Source organism: Pterocles gutturalis, unplaced genomic scaffold (genome assembly GCF_000699245.1).
Source record: "Pterocles gutturalis isolate BGI_N339 unplaced genomic scaffold, ASM69924v1 scaffold4915, whole genome shotgun sequence".
NCBI lineage: Eukaryota > Metazoa > Chordata > Aves > Pterocliformes > Pteroclidae > Pterocles > Pterocles gutturalis.
The window spans coordinates 33,031-50,611 of NW_010143191.1; the positions used below are offsets into that span (position 1 = coordinate 33,031).

Genomic DNA, 17,581 nt, shown 5'->3' on the forward strand with positions numbered 1-17,581 from the left:
CTCAAGAGAACATGAACCTGACTTATTTCAACAAAATGCTTGAAAATAGAAAGTTGTTTTTTCTTAAGTGCCAGAAGGCCTGGGATTTGCATGATTAAAACATGGTTTTCTGCAGGGAGGCCTTCGTTTGGGAGTTTGAGTTGCTGCAGTTTCTTAAGTAGATGAGGGTAATTCCATCACCATTTGACACTACAGTTTTTTGTTCCACTCCCACTTCCACCAGCTATTACTGCTGTCCATTAGGAACCCAGTTGCTCCATCTGTCTTCTAGTGTGGAAGCAATCATCTGTGTCAGAACACCTATGTTAAATTTGTTCTGTGAAACACGCAGTTTCACCAGAAATGGAAAAAACTCGGTGAAGTATAGCTCTTGCCTCCTTTTCTATGCTCTTGCTCATGAACAGACAGCATCTCCCATGTGGAATGTACCAGCAGAAGGCATTTTTTTAATATAGTACTTAGAGGTATTTAAAGTAAGTGGTAGGCAAGCCAACTTTAACCTCTTCTCCTGCTTAAGACAGGGGAAATGCTCACCTTGAGTTTAACCACTTGTAGTTTTGCATGTTTTCTCTTCGTGCTGTACCACAGCTCTGCTCCCACAAATGGGAAGTCTCTTCCAAGTCTTCAGCAGGGTAACATAAGATCTCGAAATCATCAAGAAAGGCAGCATTTTCTGTACTGGAATCTAAGAACAATTGCAAACATAGATTACAATTTAACAGAGGAAACAATACAATTTTTTAGTCTTGCAGGTTCCCAGAAGAGTGCCCTTTTAACAGCCTGGTGTGTCAAAGATTACCTATAGCTTGCAAGGCTCTTTCACACAGGATAGTTGCCATTTAGTAAAATAAAGACCTCTGCAAACAGAGCACTAGAGGTACTTTTGGGCATAAGTGCATCTGGTTGGGCCGTGAAAAGGTGAGTCATTTGAGGACCTATATTCTAACTTGTAGGGGTATTTTTAGCAGGGGAGAGAGGTTGGATTCTAATGGATGAATCTATTTATTTTTCACAAAGTGCAGTTTGCGTTACTCTGTATGTGAGATCAGCAGACTATGTCACTGTGGAATTTACATTTTGTTTTTCATAGTCTGCTTTTATCCATTTAAACCTGTGAACATAATCTAATGGTCATTCTAAAGTAATTCTAAAATTACTTCAGTCATTCTAAAGTGAATTTTGGATGGTCAGTCTATTAGGCTAACTGATGGTAAAGGTTGAGGTGTTTTTTAATTTTGAATTCCTTTCTCTGATGATGTTTAGTGATTATTTTTTTTTTTTTGATTTCTGTAGGACCTAGCTTTCTCCCCAAGCCAAACATATAGTTTGTCATAAAGATACTAGCCCATTCTTTTCCCACCTCATGTATCCCTCTGTCTTCTGCCAAGGCTAGATGATTATTGTTGCCCATATTCACAATCCCAAGGATATAGAAGGATATCTTGTAGGATGTAGAAATCTAGATTTTAACTAACTTTTCCTTTTTGTGTCTGTTCTCCCACTTCTCTAGTTCAACCTGTGTAATTGATTTATGTGATTTTTTGGTTTTGTTTTTGATTTTTCTCGAGCGTTCTTGGAGATGCTGATCTAGTTTCAGCCTGTGGTTTCTAGTGACATGTTTTCCAAGTGTTGCTTGAGGATAAGGAAGCTCCCAAAATGAACAAGAGAGAAAAAAATTCACGGTATTCAGGGACAGTGGTGCAGTGAATAGAAGAGTGTTGTCAGGAATAGGAGCTTAACAGTCAGCTAGGGATTGAATTCCCTGAAAAAATGTAACTACAGGCTGCAGATGTGATGCCTGACTTGCGGTGTCCCTTTACAGAAATTATTTAAAAGGTAAGACTTTTTATTTTTCAGAAGAACTGTAAACTCTTAGAATACACAGTTTCACAGATTTAATATATATTAATGTTATGTTAGCCAGGGAGTTGAGAATTTTTGTAAAAATATGAGGAGATATGTTAACACCAAAACTGTTTTCCTTTGTTTCTGCTGAAAGAAATTTAGCACATTGTCTTTTCCTGATATGGATTAAAAAAAAAAACACAAACAAACAAACAAAAAAACAAAAAAAACCCCAACCAAACAAAAAACAGAAAAAAAAAAACCCCAACAAAAAATCCTGTAAAAATTTCATCTCATCTAGATTTAATTACAATACAGATTTTCCAGAACAGCATTAATGAAATGTTAAAATCAATTTATATAGACTTAACAGCTGAATTCCAAGCAGCAACTGGAAAGCCTGGAAATGCAGTTACACTTTGGGCAAACTGTATCTTGTCCTTTTTTCAGACTTATAGTAGTATTCCAATATACGTGGAATCCTGATGTTCAAATCAGCATTAAATGTATTAACTATATTTTCCTTTAAGAGTATGAAAAAAGCATTCCTTATTCTTTGGAATGTAATAACTGGAAAAGTGGTAATTGCATCTGATTTTTGTGTGTGCATATAGGCATTTGTTGTAATAGGTCAGAGACATTTATAGAATTCTCGGTCATTTAGGAAGTTCCTAGTTACTAAAACAGAATAAGATACCTTGTTTTTTTGTAAATGTTTGGCTGATTTGAAGATGTTATGCCAAGATATGTTCCTGGAAGTTGTTATCTTAATTTTTTGTTTTGAATAATCTAACCAGTTACTTTAACTGTCAGGCATCCCTTGGACACTGCAGAGCATAGCACCACTAGCACTTGCCAAATGGCTGACTTTGGGGCTTAAGCTGGTTGATTTATCAGGTGGCAGAATGTATTCCTATCTGTTGTTCTCCCTTGAAGGTAACCAGCCAGAGCGGTGTTTAACATGAGCGCACTGTAAAGAAAAAATGAGTTTTGTGTGAGTGCTTCACTCCTCTCATTAAAAGAGGGATTTGATTGTTGTCACCTGAAAGAGCTAGCAATTAAAATTAAATAAAATTGTTCTAACACATTTTGTTCATTAATAATATTTTGTTTGAATTCTTGAAAAAATTCTTCAAGGAGTTAAGATACCATGTCAAAATTAAATGTAGTACTGACACAATATAGACAGTATATAGTACAATACCTATCTTTTTGGTAAGGTATGTGAAATGAGCAACCTTACAGTATTTGGATAAGTGGATTGGAATACAAAGCTAAGCATCCTTGCAGTGATTACGATGAGTACCACCAAAGTGCTGTTTTGCCTTCCATCAACGGATGGTTTCTGTGAAAGTCTTTGATTCACAGAGGTAGTACATCTTTTGTTGTGGGTGATAGCAGTATGAATCTTGGAAGCTGTTTGTTTCCTTTTCACAGTTCTGTTTTTATGGAATGTGCTTAGATGGCAAGTACAGGCAGTTGTTGAGCAGTTTTTTGCATCCCAACAACAGCAAATACCAATTGATAGTTCAGGGAATGACGAGGCATGGAAAACTTGATTTATATTTTAATTATACCTTTGTCTGGGTGCTTCGTAGTGCCAACTGAACAGTGAACTCATTTTCATAATCACAGCTTCACTTGGGAATTCTGTGTTACACCTGCTTCTCAACTTGTAAACCACTGAGTCTATGGAAGTGGCTCTTAATGCTGTGTGGTCTATACCTTTCACATTGTCATGTGTAGCTACTTGTAAACTTTTACTGTTACCTTTTCAGATTAGGAATGGACCACAGTCCCATAAATGTTTTTTCCTCAGGTGCATGTATGATTTCCATGCTCGAGTTCCCCTTCAAATGCCTGTGACTGTTGAAGATGTGTGTATGCTGTGAATGTGGAAACAGAGGGCGTGAGTCTTTTGCTGGCTTACCTCTGTGTATATATGTGTGTGAAAAGGGAAAGAAATTACACAGTTGTTTTTGGAATCAGAGCTGTTCTTAGTGGCAAGAAGTTAAGTTAGAAGAAGGGTGGTTTTGGCTAAACCAAAGATAATGAAAATTTCAGTTTTATTGGAGAAATACAGCTGAGAGAACTACAAGATAAAACAAGTGTAAAGGAGATCATCCTGATGCTGTAGAGGCTGTGGCAAGCATGAAAGAAGGGGAAGGAATTGGCACAGATGGATAAGGAAGGCGATGTAATGTATAATATAAAGTGTGCTTAAAATTTTATTAAATTTTATTTTAAAATTTTATTTTAAAATCAGAGTTTTACAGTAGAAAATTCTAACAAAGATGTTGGGCATCAAAATGATAGACTATGTCTGTTTTAGGAAAATTAGTGGTACCAGACTAATGAGCATTTTGATAATAACGGTTCAACTGACCTTTGTAGAACCTTGCAATCACTTAACTGTCTTCGGTACGTTTCTTTCTGTGTAAATTAACTATTTTCGTATTTCTGTTACAGGTATTAGTGTGCTGTGTTACACATTTCAAACTGTAATTGCTTTTGATCTGTATGTTCCTATTAAATGAAGTTCCCTGAATTACATTGACTATGTTATGGCTGCCATCAAAGTGGCAGTTGTGAAGACCCATGAGAGCTGAGGTTAACGGCATGAATGGAAGTGGGAAGCTATCCATTATCTTAATAAACAACATAGATAACTTGTCTCCTGTAATGAATTTCTAAATTTTTTTCATTAATTTTGTTAACTTCATAGAGTCTTTTATTGGAAAAAGCATTGTAGAATAATGATGGGTTGAGGATTGACTGAATCACAATTCAGTTGTTAGATAATGGTGATTAAGAATCAAAGAGAATTTTAATGTTTTCTGAAGAGGAAAAACAGGAAATATTTTCCTGGTTTTGTTCTTTATTAAAGTAGTCTCATACTTTTTTTAACAATTGTGTTTCATACTTTTAGGGGAATGTCCGTGAAAATAAAAATCTGGAATCAGTCTCTTGTTTCTAATTTCCCCCCTGCTTTCTCCTCCTCAGGTTATGGCTGGTGTGAGGGAAACATTGCTTTTACATCTGTTGCAGATTTTTGGGGTTTTGTTTGGCTGGGGTTTTTTTTTGTCATAGCATTACTTTCATGGAGGTGGATTTTCTTTCTTTTTCAGAACCCTGTCAAGAAAATTCCAGATTCTCATGAAATTACACTCCAACATGGGACAAAAACAGTAAGTGATAACACATTTTAAACACTTATTGTTTTTCTAGAACTGAGCCAGCCTATGAAATAAGTTAAGGAATGTTTATTGTCACCTAAAGTTCAAGAAGCTAGTTCTTTCTTACTATGTTATTTTAGTCTAGCTCTTTTTTTATTGCAATTGAAAGTGTGTTTTAGGACTGCCTCTTCATTTTCTTGTATTAACCCGAACGTGGCTCTGTTGGACACAATTCACAATTGCAGTCTCATTTTCGATGTCTGTTTTGTCAAGTATACTCTCTGCAATTGTTAGAGTTCCTTTCAAGGCTAGACCTTCCTAATCTAGACCTTTGTTTGACTGGTCATGGATCTTCAAAGAGAATGTTATTACTGAAGTTTCTAAGACTTCTTTGTAGCTGAGGAAAGGTCTTTGTCATTCTCCTTGAGTCTTTAAGTGCCTTTTATACACCATTCTCAATTTCTTGAAACTTTGTCTTTGACTGCATCTTTTCTAGGTTTCACCTCCAACATTGCTCCTTCACTGCCTTTGAAAGAACCACTGTCCAACTTGGAACTACCATTTCTTTGTTCTCAATATTTTTATCTCTGTGTAGTCTCGTCTTCCAACACAAATTCAACTGCTTTTTTGTGCTGACTGATCGAAGGTCAATTTTTATAGACTGGAACTTATTTTCTGGCCATGAATAGCCCTCAATGTATTCCCAGATCTTTTTCCCTGTATTCTTCTTTGGTCATTTAAAAAGCTGCTGCTGTTCGTCCTCTTCAGTTTAGGACATGGCTTAGACTTCAATGAGAAAATAATACTAGATTTCTTTTATTGTTATTGTATCCCTATCAAAGCACTGTTAGCTAGTTAACAGAATTCTCACTCATGGCATTCCTAAGAATTTTGGGGGGGTGTAGGGGGAGGGAGGAATACAAAAACTAGGAAAATGCTTTATCATGAGGTTTTAAACACTCTCAGGAAACATATAATTTTCCTGTATTGGATTTTTAAGAAAACTCATGGATTAATTTTCTGTTCATCTAACTAATATAATCATACACTTAAAAATTTAGCATTCAACAAAATTAAATAATTGTTTTAAATCACAAACTTATTAAATTAACATCTGTATCAAATTAAAACATTAAACATCAATAATTTATGAGTAAGCTTTGAATTTTAAAAAATTTTCTTAATATTTGTTGTACACTTATAAAGAAATTTTCTAGAGTCTTAATAGTAAAGGTAATAAATGTTTTGTATAAGCTTTCAAAAATAGTTATTTTCATAAGTGGCAGTTCATTAATCTGGCATCGAACTTTGTGATCTGTCATGCAGTGTGGAGAGGTGATAAGGCTTAACCGTTTGTGTTATCATAGTGCTAGGCATATGGATGTAGAGGGAGGAGAGGAAGAAAATAACAAGTGTGTTATAAATGAAAATAGAAAAATATTCTCTTAAGACCTGTAAAAGATGCGCTGTACTACACTAAACAGCAGCATAGTGGATTTTTATGCACAGAGTGCATGTAACTTCTTTATCTACTGATTTCTATGCATACGAGGATTTACTTACTAACATACTAGTGCAAACCAGTTTCCCATTTTACATGTGACAGTAATTTATTTTGCAGTATGTCTTTTGAATACGTTTCCTAACAAACTTAATTATGTGAAATTTTTGAATGATTTTTCTCTAAATTAAACAGTAAATTTTTTGATGGCTACTTAAAGCATATGCTTCTAACTAAAAGGCTTTGTAAAGTGGAAGTTACAGTTGTGGAAGACTTCTGAGGTATTTTGACTGCATGAGAGTGCAGCTGTCATCACCCCGAGAGCAGAGGTGAATTATAATGTGGGTATATATAAAACAGTTGGATTAGTCTGGATGCAGTGAATGAAATACACTGTTGAAAAAAACAACTCTTCTGTAGAATGACTATCTTTTTTTTTTTAGTTTGTTTTAGAATGATGAAACTACTTACCCATGTCATTGCACACCCAAGTAGGGGTGCAACTTTGATATCCTGATACCAGTGTTTCACCCCAAAGTTTTAAAATACAGTCCTCTCATTATGTTTGTACAGTGTACTGTATTTCAGCTAAACTTATGTATCCCATCTGTACCTCCTCAATCTAATGAACATGGGTTTGATGATGACTCTATTCCTGTGCAGCTGAAAAGTCTCAGAAAATATTTCCCAAGCTGGACAGTCTTTCCAGAAACCTGATTAATTTCCTGGTTGCCTTGCTTGTACAGTGTCATAAGAGTTAATGTTCCCAATGAAACATCAAGGATATTTTTTTTTTTCTCCTGACACTTTTGATACATAGGTGGGTATGAGAAAGAATATATGATCAGAGGTATTCTGAACAGGGTGCTTTCTGTTGTCTTATATCACAGCTGGTCCCTTGTAAAGTAGTTACTGTAGAATAGAACACTTGAGTCTGTTAATTGAATGCGTGATTAGTCTGGAGATGCCCAATTTTTCTGCATGTTAGAAACCATGAATTAAGTTAATAGGGTTCAAAATTTGCATTTAAATGGTAAAAAGGGGCTTTTTTTTTTTTTGAAACACATAAGAGGTTGCATCTGTTCCATTTGAAAATCAAGTATGTCACAGTGACATACTAAGTGAAGTTTAATTCATTCATAGGAATAACACAAAGTGGTACAATTAAACATTTGATTCAGGGAAGTAAACTTTTGCAATGAGATTATTAGAAAGCAAGCACTCTAACTTTTCTTGGTTGTCTTCAGTGGCTTAGATCATGTAATTTCCATTCTCCCTACTGCATCCAAAGTACTCAGGCATAATACAGAGTAGAAAAAATTCAAAACCAAAATAAAGTGGATGTATTTTAGGAAGAAACTAGCACACTGCCTTTTTTTTTTTTTTTTTTTTTCTTCCCTTTAGTAGTATTTTACATTTTTATGCCACCTAAAGAGCTACGGGGGGAGGGGAAAGCTTGAACAATCTTCTTTTTTTTTTGTTTTTTTTTTCTTCTTTCTGTGTAGGTTTCTGCTTTGGGGTTGGATCCTTCAGGTGCCCGTTTGATAACTGGTGGATATGACTATGATGTTAAATTTTGGGATTTTGCTGGAATGGATGCATCTCTCCAAGCTTTTCGGTCACTCCAGCCTTGTGAATGGTAGGCATGAAGACTGTCTTTTTCATCGAAGACTGTGTCTATGTTAAGCTCATAGTAGAATGTGCAAAAGCCTTGTAAGATACCTTGTTTAAGATGCTTTTGTATCCCATTGTACTTTTTGTGGTAAATGGAATGTGAACCTAAGAACTTGTCTGCTTATATCTTTTCATGCTTTTTCTGATGGCTTGCATATTTTCCCCTTTTAGAAAGTTGCATGTGAATTTGCAGATGTAATTGTTACTAGTATATCAGCAAACAGGTTTTGAAACTCTCAGACACAGATTGACTTTCATACTGGTAATCTGAATTAATAGATGACACTTTACATATGTACTGTGCTTGTATAAAATTCATCAAAAAGAAAAGAAAGTTAAAACAGTTGATCCCTTTGTGGAGAGCCTCTGTAATTGCTGCCAGTATTTCCAAGTGAGGGGGTATTGAGTTTTCATTAAATACTCTGTTTCTGAAGTCACTGGTCCTTTGCATTGCACCAATAATTGAATAGCTACATAGTGTGCACTAGAAAAAGTGTAAGTCTATTGTCTTTTTTTAAAGGAAAAAAATCTATATATTTATTTACATTTATATATTTTTATATATGTATACATTTAAACAAAAATACAGGAAGCATTTTTAGAGAGTGATTTCTGTACTACCCATACTGTTCACTGGTAATTCAGCCAGTAAATGAGCTGAGGTAATTTGTTCATTCCAGAGAATTGGAACACGGAACTTCTTCACAAGAGGTGCATGTCTCATGCACCGTGCAGTTTCAGATAAACACATTCATTAATTAATAACACGGTTGTTCTAGCAAGGTACCTTCTAATGTCTGACTAATATGGTGCAATTTATAAGATACTTTGGTACTCTTAAAAAAAGAGATTGGTATTTATTATGTGCAGTAAGTAGTCCTTAGAGTGTCTATATTTAAGCATTATTGTCTTAAAAAGCTACAGCTGAATTTTGGTCAGTTTGGAAGGTTAGAATGTGTATGACTAATTTATAGTTGTGCCAAGAATCTAGATAATGAAAGATGATAAAAAGATGGGGCTGCTAGCTGAAAATTACTAAAATAGAAAGGGATTCTACTGGTGTTCTAAACTGTGAAAAATCAGGAAAATAAAAAGTGTGCCTTGATTTGTTTTGCAGTTCTGACATCTTTGACAGACGTATCTTGTTATAACAAACTGGTGCATGGCATGTTTACTTTGAAAACATTACTTAGTAATGTTTACATAGTAAATATGCTGCTTTGTAGAATTCCATTTTTTTTTAATTTCAAATGTTAAGTCAGAATCACACTTTTCTAGCATGAGATTTGTTGACATGATTAGTTAGCAGGGTACTAATGGTATTTTCCTTTTCTCTGTCATAACTGAGCACTAAGAAAAAGCTGACAGTCTTTACTACCACAGTAGGAGATTATTTTAACTGAAGCATTTCCAAATTGAGTGAAAGATGACTTCTAAATTTAGTAGTACTTGGTAATAATGGTATGACATAACTATAGTATAAAAACCACAAGTCCAGTGTACATGCATGTCTCATTTCAGGGAAAACGGCTTGCAAATACATTTGTAACCTCCTTTTGGCAAAAAATGATGGTAAAATACGAGCCTAAAGTGCTTGTTATCCCTGACACTGTTCCTTTATTGTGTTATAAGTATCTCATAAGTATTTTTATATGAATGTTCTTGGTAAAATGTACATTCTTTTGGTTTGAGTATGTTGAAGTATAAATGAAAACATAAAGATATAAATATAAAATAATATTAAAAATATAATTGATCAGTGAAAATTTTAAAAATTTCATTTATGGTGCAAGTCTCGTACTAGATTTGAAGTTTTAAAAATATATTATTTATGTACCTCTTCTGTATTTTTTTGTAAACATAAAACCGGAACTATAGCTCTGTCTACTAAAAAGATCCAAACCTAAGGAAAAGTTATTTCATGCTGACACTGAGTCATGTTGGTCAGCACTGTGTGGAATATTATATAACCTGTGCCTATGTGTATGTATATTATATTAATTTTTTCACTCTGAAATTTACTGCAAGGAGTATTAGAATTCACAAACCTTAATTTGAAAGAATTCTGAGTAGTCTTGGTTTGGAAGCTTTAGGTGTTAGCAGAAATTCAGTTCTGGAACCATAAATTTAATTTCATTTTAAGAATAAAAATGCCTGAGAACAATTCTGTATTGTCCAGACTCTGTTTTGTACATAGTATCATGTTACTTTGTTAATTTCTCCTTGGATTTGGGAGGCAAGAAAAAAAAAAAAAGAGAGAGCCTGACAAAAAACTAATACCTGAAAGTCACACTTTGATGTTAAAGGCAAAGGCAAGGGTAAGGCAGAGCTGTGTTACGTGTGTAGAAATTATTTGTCTGTCATGACTCTACCCATGTATGTAGCTCTGTTCTGCTGGGCCTGGCAGAAAGTACTGGGCATGTTTGGCAGCTTTAAACCAAAATTACTTTGATTAATGCTATTAAAGGAAACTATTTTTGTAAGTTTCCCAAGACTTTAACATTAATAAGAACCAAAAATGTCTTCTTAAAAAAACTGCCTCTGCAGAGCCTCACTCTTGGTCATACTCCAATAAACATCTGAAAAAGCAGTAACTTCTGGGGCTGTGCAAATACTTTGCTTATAAAACCAATTTTTGGATATTACTTTAAAAGTAGTATTGTACAGTCACAAAGGTGGGTTTTTTTTCCTTTAGATAAAGGCCGTGGAAATCTTTTTTTCTCAGACTAAATTTTCACACGACTGATTTGATGAATTGTTTGTTATGTTCCCATTGTGCTAGGTGCCATAAAATCAGGTGCTTCTCCTTGTTAGAAGAAACTGTAAGATTAAAACAAAATGTGTTCAAATGTGCTGATATAGGACTACAAAGAAGCAATGAGACAATGTTGGTCAAATTATGGACAGTGCTGTGTTAACAGTATTAATGTTTTTAGTTGTAATTTCAGTATTTAAGTGTCTGAAAAACAGAAAACTCTGTGGGCCTTTATGTATTGTGGATTCTGTCGTAAATCAGATTTTACTTCTGGGCAAGCTGCTTGGTCATATCTAGTGGCCAAATCCTCTTCATGCATGAGGCATGCATCAAGCAAAAATAATCTTTTAGCGTAGTTTTAAAATGTTTATCTTTGATTCATACACTTCAACAATGAAAAGTGAAAAACATGAATCTGTGCTTTGGAGATGTGTTGGGTATTTTCTTTTGACAATTTCAGCATTAGAGTGTGAGGAATATAGCCAGGTAAGTACTTCATTCTGTACGAAGTACTCAGGTGGGCCTCAGGAATATTTTGAGTATATTATGCACCATGTGATACAGCAAGAGCACTCTGAAGTACAGCTAGGGAAAATTTTTAAATTCCTAACATACGCTTGTTGCTCTAAAGATGAAGCTGGTGGATTCTTTAGGCTAAATTTATCAGTTGTCTGCAGATAATATTCTACAGTTTAGATATTGTTTCTTGTATGGGTTTCTTTTTATTTTTTTCCGTGTTTCCTATGAGCTTAATGTGACTGGCCTTCTTTCCCCTCTTCTGAGCAAGTATCCATTTTTGTTCTTGAGGCTTGGGATGCGTATTCAGGCATTGGCTGTGATGTGTTTCGGAAATTCCCGGATTTGTGCGTTTCCTTTCTACTCAAATTTGGAGTTTATAATACTTCAGCCAGTTTGGCTGCCAGTTTGTATTACATAATAGCGTGTTTGAAGCAATTTTGGGCTTTTGAATCATAATGTAGTCAGTTTTGCCAAATGTTTTTTGAATAAGAAACTTATGCTTAGTTTACATTGCTATGATCAATGCAGAACTTTTAAAATAGGTCTTACAATGTTTTGTGTGTTTTGTTTAGTAACTCACAGTTTGAGGACAGATTTAACAGGTAATAGCTACTGCTGAGTCATTCGTGAAGCCACTACCATATAAGATGTTAAATTATTAAGTTACAGGTTGCGCAGTCGGTTGTTGATCATCTGCGTGTTAATTTTACTGATGTGAAATTGTGTTAAAAAGTAGATTCCTTAAAGTTACTAGGATTTGAATGCACATGATTATGTTCTTCACCGAAAGGAAGATACTCCTTTGAGGACAGTCTGAATGCCATGGGAATCCAAATCTAGCTGGCAAATGCATTCCAGTCCTTAATTTGGAGTTAATTTAGTGCAGACATGAAGCATTAATATGAAGTCATGTTCTTGTGCACATTCTGTTAATGTGCCAGGATGTAAATTCTAGCAGATGTGAGGCGGATGAACTGCTTTGCAGTCTTTGCCATCCTTGTGGTGGAGTATAGCCTGGTAGGGGATCAAAGGGATAACTGCTTCAGATACAGCAGCTGCGGTGAGCTTAGTTCATAAAGCAGAATGCTGAGAGGTGCTGATGTTGGAAATGGTCTTCTCACTAATCAACCTTCTTCCCACTTTCCGTTAATCATTTTTGTCTTCTTGAAATTATTCCGTGATGTTTCTCCCCAGTATTCTCTATCAATAGAAGATATACGTAAGAAAGGTTTCCCAGGGAAGCTGTGAATGCCCCGCCCCTGGAGGTGTTCAAGGCCAGGCTGGATGAGGCTTTGAGCAACCTGGTCTAGTGGGAGGTGTCCCTGCCCGTAGCAGGGGGTTGGAACTAGATGATCTCTGATGTCCCGTCCAACCAAAGCCATCCTATGATTCTATTAAAACCTTTACAGCATATGAGCAGTCATCTAATACATAGTAGACTAGGCAGATTGTTATCTACGGTCATGTTTCCAGGGTTGATGGTATATTTAACTTTATCTAAGGATTCTGAAGAAAATGTAGCCCTGAACATAGAAAGATGCAAGAATGCTGACATATGACTAATTTCCTGCTGTACAGTGGAGTTTTATGTAGGACTGAAACATCCTTTTATGGTAATTTATAGATTACTGTAAATCTTTTGAGAAAATGAAAAAGAACTTTCATCCCTGAAAGCTGAATCTGACACATACTATTGTTCGCTTGGAGTTATAAGGCCATTCTTAAAGTTAAATATCTTTGCCAGAAGTTACATTTTAGATGCCAGCTTTGTAAATAATATTGTTTGGTGTGCTGTGTGGTTGAAGAAGGGAATGAGACATGTACACACAGAGGAATAAAAAGCTTCAATCCATTCATGTCAGATTTTTTTTTCACCTTTTTGGTATAGGAATGTATATGGGTCCATTTCTGCAGTATTTTTTCTCACCATTGACACTTCTGGTTTAGTGTGGGCTTACAGGAACTGAACTTAATTGAAATTCTCTTTTTTTTTTTTTTTTTTTTTTTTTCTTTTTAGTCACCAAATCAAGTCTTTACAGTATAGCAGCACAGGAGATGTCATTCTTGTTGTCTCTGGTAACTCGCAGGCAAAAGTTCTTGACAGAGATGGCTTCCCGGTAATGGAATGCATAAAAGGAGATCAATACATTGTGGATATGACAAACACAAAGGTAAAGTCAGAAGTTAATTGAATGCCAGAAGACTGACAATATGGTGTATTTTTCCTCTTAATGAGAAACCTCATGAAGTTCACTAAGGAAGAATACAAAGACCTGTCTCTGGGATGCAATAGTCCTGTGTATGGATACATGCGGGAAGTTATGGGACCTCCATCTTTCGAGGTTTTCAATGCCCAACTAGACAAAGCCATGGCTGACTTGATCTGGTGTTGGCTGTAATCTGGCTTTGCACGGGAGGTTGCCCTAGGCAAACTTGAGGTCTCTTCCAACTAGTGTTTCTATGATGCTACAACAAATTAATCTTTTTAAAAGTGTATTGTCAGCTTCCCCCATACCGTTGTCCAGCCAACCAAAAAGCCATTAGAAACTAGACATCTGGTCTAGTCTTTTACTTTCTTTTACCGTCCATGCTTTTGTTGATACAGTTCACCTCTTTCAAGGCAAGGATTGGAGGTTGTTATCATTGTTGCTTGCATGCCATGAGTGTAACACTAATAGGCAACAATGTGTACATTTTTAATGGTAATTAGAAATGCAAATGGAGAAGGACTGATTCATAGTCTTCTACTATTTTAACAACAGTTGATTGGGTTTTGAAAACTTTACCTCTGTATTTCCACAAACTATGCAAGAGAAGAATTCTGTTTATCTAGATGATTTAAATTCAGGTCTGTTTTTAAATAGCTTAAACCTGAAAAGTAATGATAAAATCTACTGCTCAAACTGATGATAAAGTTGATTTATTTACTGCTTGTGAAGTATATTGACAAATAACTAGGCTAAATGCTGTTTTGCCTAAAGCTGTTCTTCTCAGATGACAGTTTCTTTTGGCTAATGATACTGTATATAAAACCAGCAAATGGTAACATCTGCATTAGTTGTTGTTTACTTAAAAATAATTCAGAATTTCTTTCTCTTGTAAACTTCTGGAGTTCCAGTGTATTGTGGTCCAACGCTTAAACTGCTAAAATATTTGTTATATCGCCCCATCAACTTTTCAGTATTTCTCTCCATATTTGTGCTTAAAGCAAACTGAAGTAATTCCAGCATTGCAGGAGTAGTTTCCAAATTTCTCTTTGAATGTAGTCAATGAGCAAGTGCCTGTACTCCAAAGAAGTAAAGCTAATGGGCCAAAGAGATTTTATATTTGTAGTTACCATAATGGCAATTGCTTACTGTGAATAAAATCCTTACCTTCTGTTTTTTCCATCCTAAAGAAACAGGGTTGACTACTCAATTTGTAGCTTCTAATCTTTTGTGAGAAACTCACCTGAGATTAAATCCATCTTGATTCCTGAATCTTTCTTCAGTTTTCTTCATCAAGATCTTTGGCTACTGTAGTTTGACATTGAATATGTATATTGTGTCACCCTGGTAATTCTTGTTATTTGTATTATTTTTGTGTAGGTTGAAACAGTTTGCATTCCACCATATTGATGCCTATTCCTTCATCCTTTCTCTGCATTACAGTTCTCCCCAGAGAAAATGGGAAAGTATGATTCCATGCCATTTTCTGAAATAAAAAGTATAAACAGAAGAATGGCAGGCTTGTTATAATTTGAAAAGGAAAACAAGCAAGGATGAAATGGATTAGAGTACATAAAAGCTGTTAAATTATTGTGATGTCAGTCAGCCATTGATGTGGTCAGAAGGGTCTCTTGGCCCTCTGCTTTCATGTGATTCCACTTGAATTGTTTGGAGCAAAATTTGTAAAACCTTGTAAGACATTTTACAAAGCCTTCTAAGACCTCTTTGTATTTATATCTTTAGGGTCACACAGCAATGCTCAATTCAGGCTGTTGGCATCCAAAAATAAAGGAAGAATTTTTGACGTGTTCTAATGATGGGTGAGTATTGAGGTCTATCTTTGTCACGGTTTTTTGAGAGGCTTGTTTGGCTCTTGTGTTTTAATATTGTGCCCTAATTTGATTTAAATATCATCCTTTTAAGTCCTGAGCAGGTACTAAGGACGGTGTTAGGTGAGATCTGGAAGCAAAAATTTCATTTGTTTCAGCTCTAGATAATTAACATATTTTGTCTGTATTATTTTAGTTTTGTAATTTAAAATGACTTTTAATGATATTTCATGGAAGTTGATGGTTAAACATGTTTTTACAAAAATTCTTGGACAAAATTTAACTTTACCCAGTACATCGTCAGAGTAGATATACTGGGTAAGTAATAATAATTCCTGTCTAGAGAATCAAGTATAGCTGAATTCACTGGGAAGACAGAGTATTTCAAGTGGAAATTGCAAGTTTTATGTTAAGTGCAATTGAATAGTGATGGATGTTGTTTGAAAAGTGTTAAAGAGACTTAGAAATTATTTTGTGGCTTCTGTCTTGATTTTTGTGGTAGAATCAAACTGCAAAATGTCACTGTGGCAATTGCATTAATTAATAAAGTTAGTACAGCTGACAGTAGCAAGATCATGAATGACTTTTTGAGCTGATGTTTCAAATATGCAATCCCCTTTACTCCAGAGTGAGTGGGAAGACTGAATTGCCCCACTGATATGTCTGTAGTGTGGTCCATGGTAAACAGAAGACTCCAATTATCAATTACTTTAAGCATCATGTGTTTTTTTCACAAAAGAGACTGACTGGTTTAACACACAGGCACATAAAAAAATGATTTTAATCGGGAAATTCACAGTTTCTGGTAAGACTGTGTCAGAAGGAAAAAAACTTTAAATAGTACAATGTGCTCTATGGAGCAGTTCAGCTGTAAAAATACATGCAAGTTAAGCCAACTAGGTATTTTTTCCAGCTGGTAGACACAAAGGTTTTACTTCTATGGTAGAAATTAATTAAAATGGTAGAATAGATACTTTAAAAAGTAGTAGTGAAAACCAAATATTAGCTATTATAAATTATGAAGATTGTTTAATTTTGTCATGTCGAAGCACATGCCTAATATACCAAATAGAGATTCAGTGCATTCCTGATGCTTGCATTGCTGTGAATTGAAATGGTCTGGTCAAGTAATTAAAATCCAGATAAACACTGCTATAAATGGCTGCATAATTGCATTTTCATAGACACTACATGGCTGACACTACATGAAAAGTATTTTAGATCCATTAAGTTTCATGCTAGTGACACAACTTTCCAGGATTTGGACACGTCACGTGAAAAGAAACAATTCGGATTGCTTAATTTGCAACACAGGACTTAAATGTTAAAGACAGTATTCCGTCTGTGAAATTTAATAATAACAGAAACTATCAAGTCTCCAAAGTTTAATCATTAATTCGTCTTAAGACTGGAGTTGTAAACTAGGATAGAATAGTTCCAGTTGGAAGGGACCTGCAACGATCATCTAGTCCAACTGCTTGACCAATTCAGGGCTGACCAAAAGTTTAAAGCATGTTATTAAGGGTGTTATCCGAATGCCTCTTAAACACTGACAGGCCTGGGGGCATCCTCCACCTGTCTAGGAAGTCTGTCCCAGTGTTTGACCACCCTCTTGGTAAAGAAGTGCTTTGTAATGTTAAGCCTAAACATCCCCTGGTGGAGCTTTGGACCATTCCTACATGTCCTATCATTGGATCCCAGGGAGAAGAGATCAGCACCTCCTTCACCACTTCCTCTCCTCAGGAAACTGCAGAGTGATGAGGTCAATCCTCAGCCTCCTTTTCTGCAAATTACATGAGCCCAGAGTCCTTAGCCACTTCTCACAGGATAGGCATTCCAGTCCTTTCACCAGCTTTGTTGTCCTCCTCTGGATGCACTCAAGTCCCTTCACATCCTTCTTAAATTATGGGGCCCAGAACTGCACACAGCTCTCAAGGTGAGGCTCTGCCAATGCTGAATGCAGTGGGATAATCGCCTCTTTTGACTGGCTGGTTATGCTGTGTTTGATGCACCCCAGGATGTGGTTTGCCCTCTGGGCTGCCAGGGCACACTGCTGGCTCATGTTGAGCCCGCTG

General features: G+C 35.6%; 1 protein-coding gene across 1 annotated transcript in view; it reads left to right on the top strand.

Annotated features, from left to right (window-relative positions):
* Nucleotides 1-17,581, top strand: part of LOC104469896 (WD repeat-containing protein 70-like) — a gene marked incomplete at both ends in the record, with an annotated part of 73,936 nt that overhangs the window by 32,913 nt on the left and 23,442 nt on the right. The window contains 4 exons of the mRNA XM_010084630.1: nucleotides 4,974-5,033; nucleotides 8,028-8,161; nucleotides 13,488-13,641; nucleotides 15,421-15,497. Of these exons, the coding sequence (XP_010082932.1) occupies nucleotides 4,974-5,033; nucleotides 8,028-8,161; nucleotides 13,488-13,641; nucleotides 15,421-15,497 (425 nt within the window). The remainder of the gene's footprint in view (nucleotides 1-4,973; nucleotides 5,034-8,027; nucleotides 8,162-13,487; nucleotides 13,642-15,420; nucleotides 15,498-17,581) is intronic.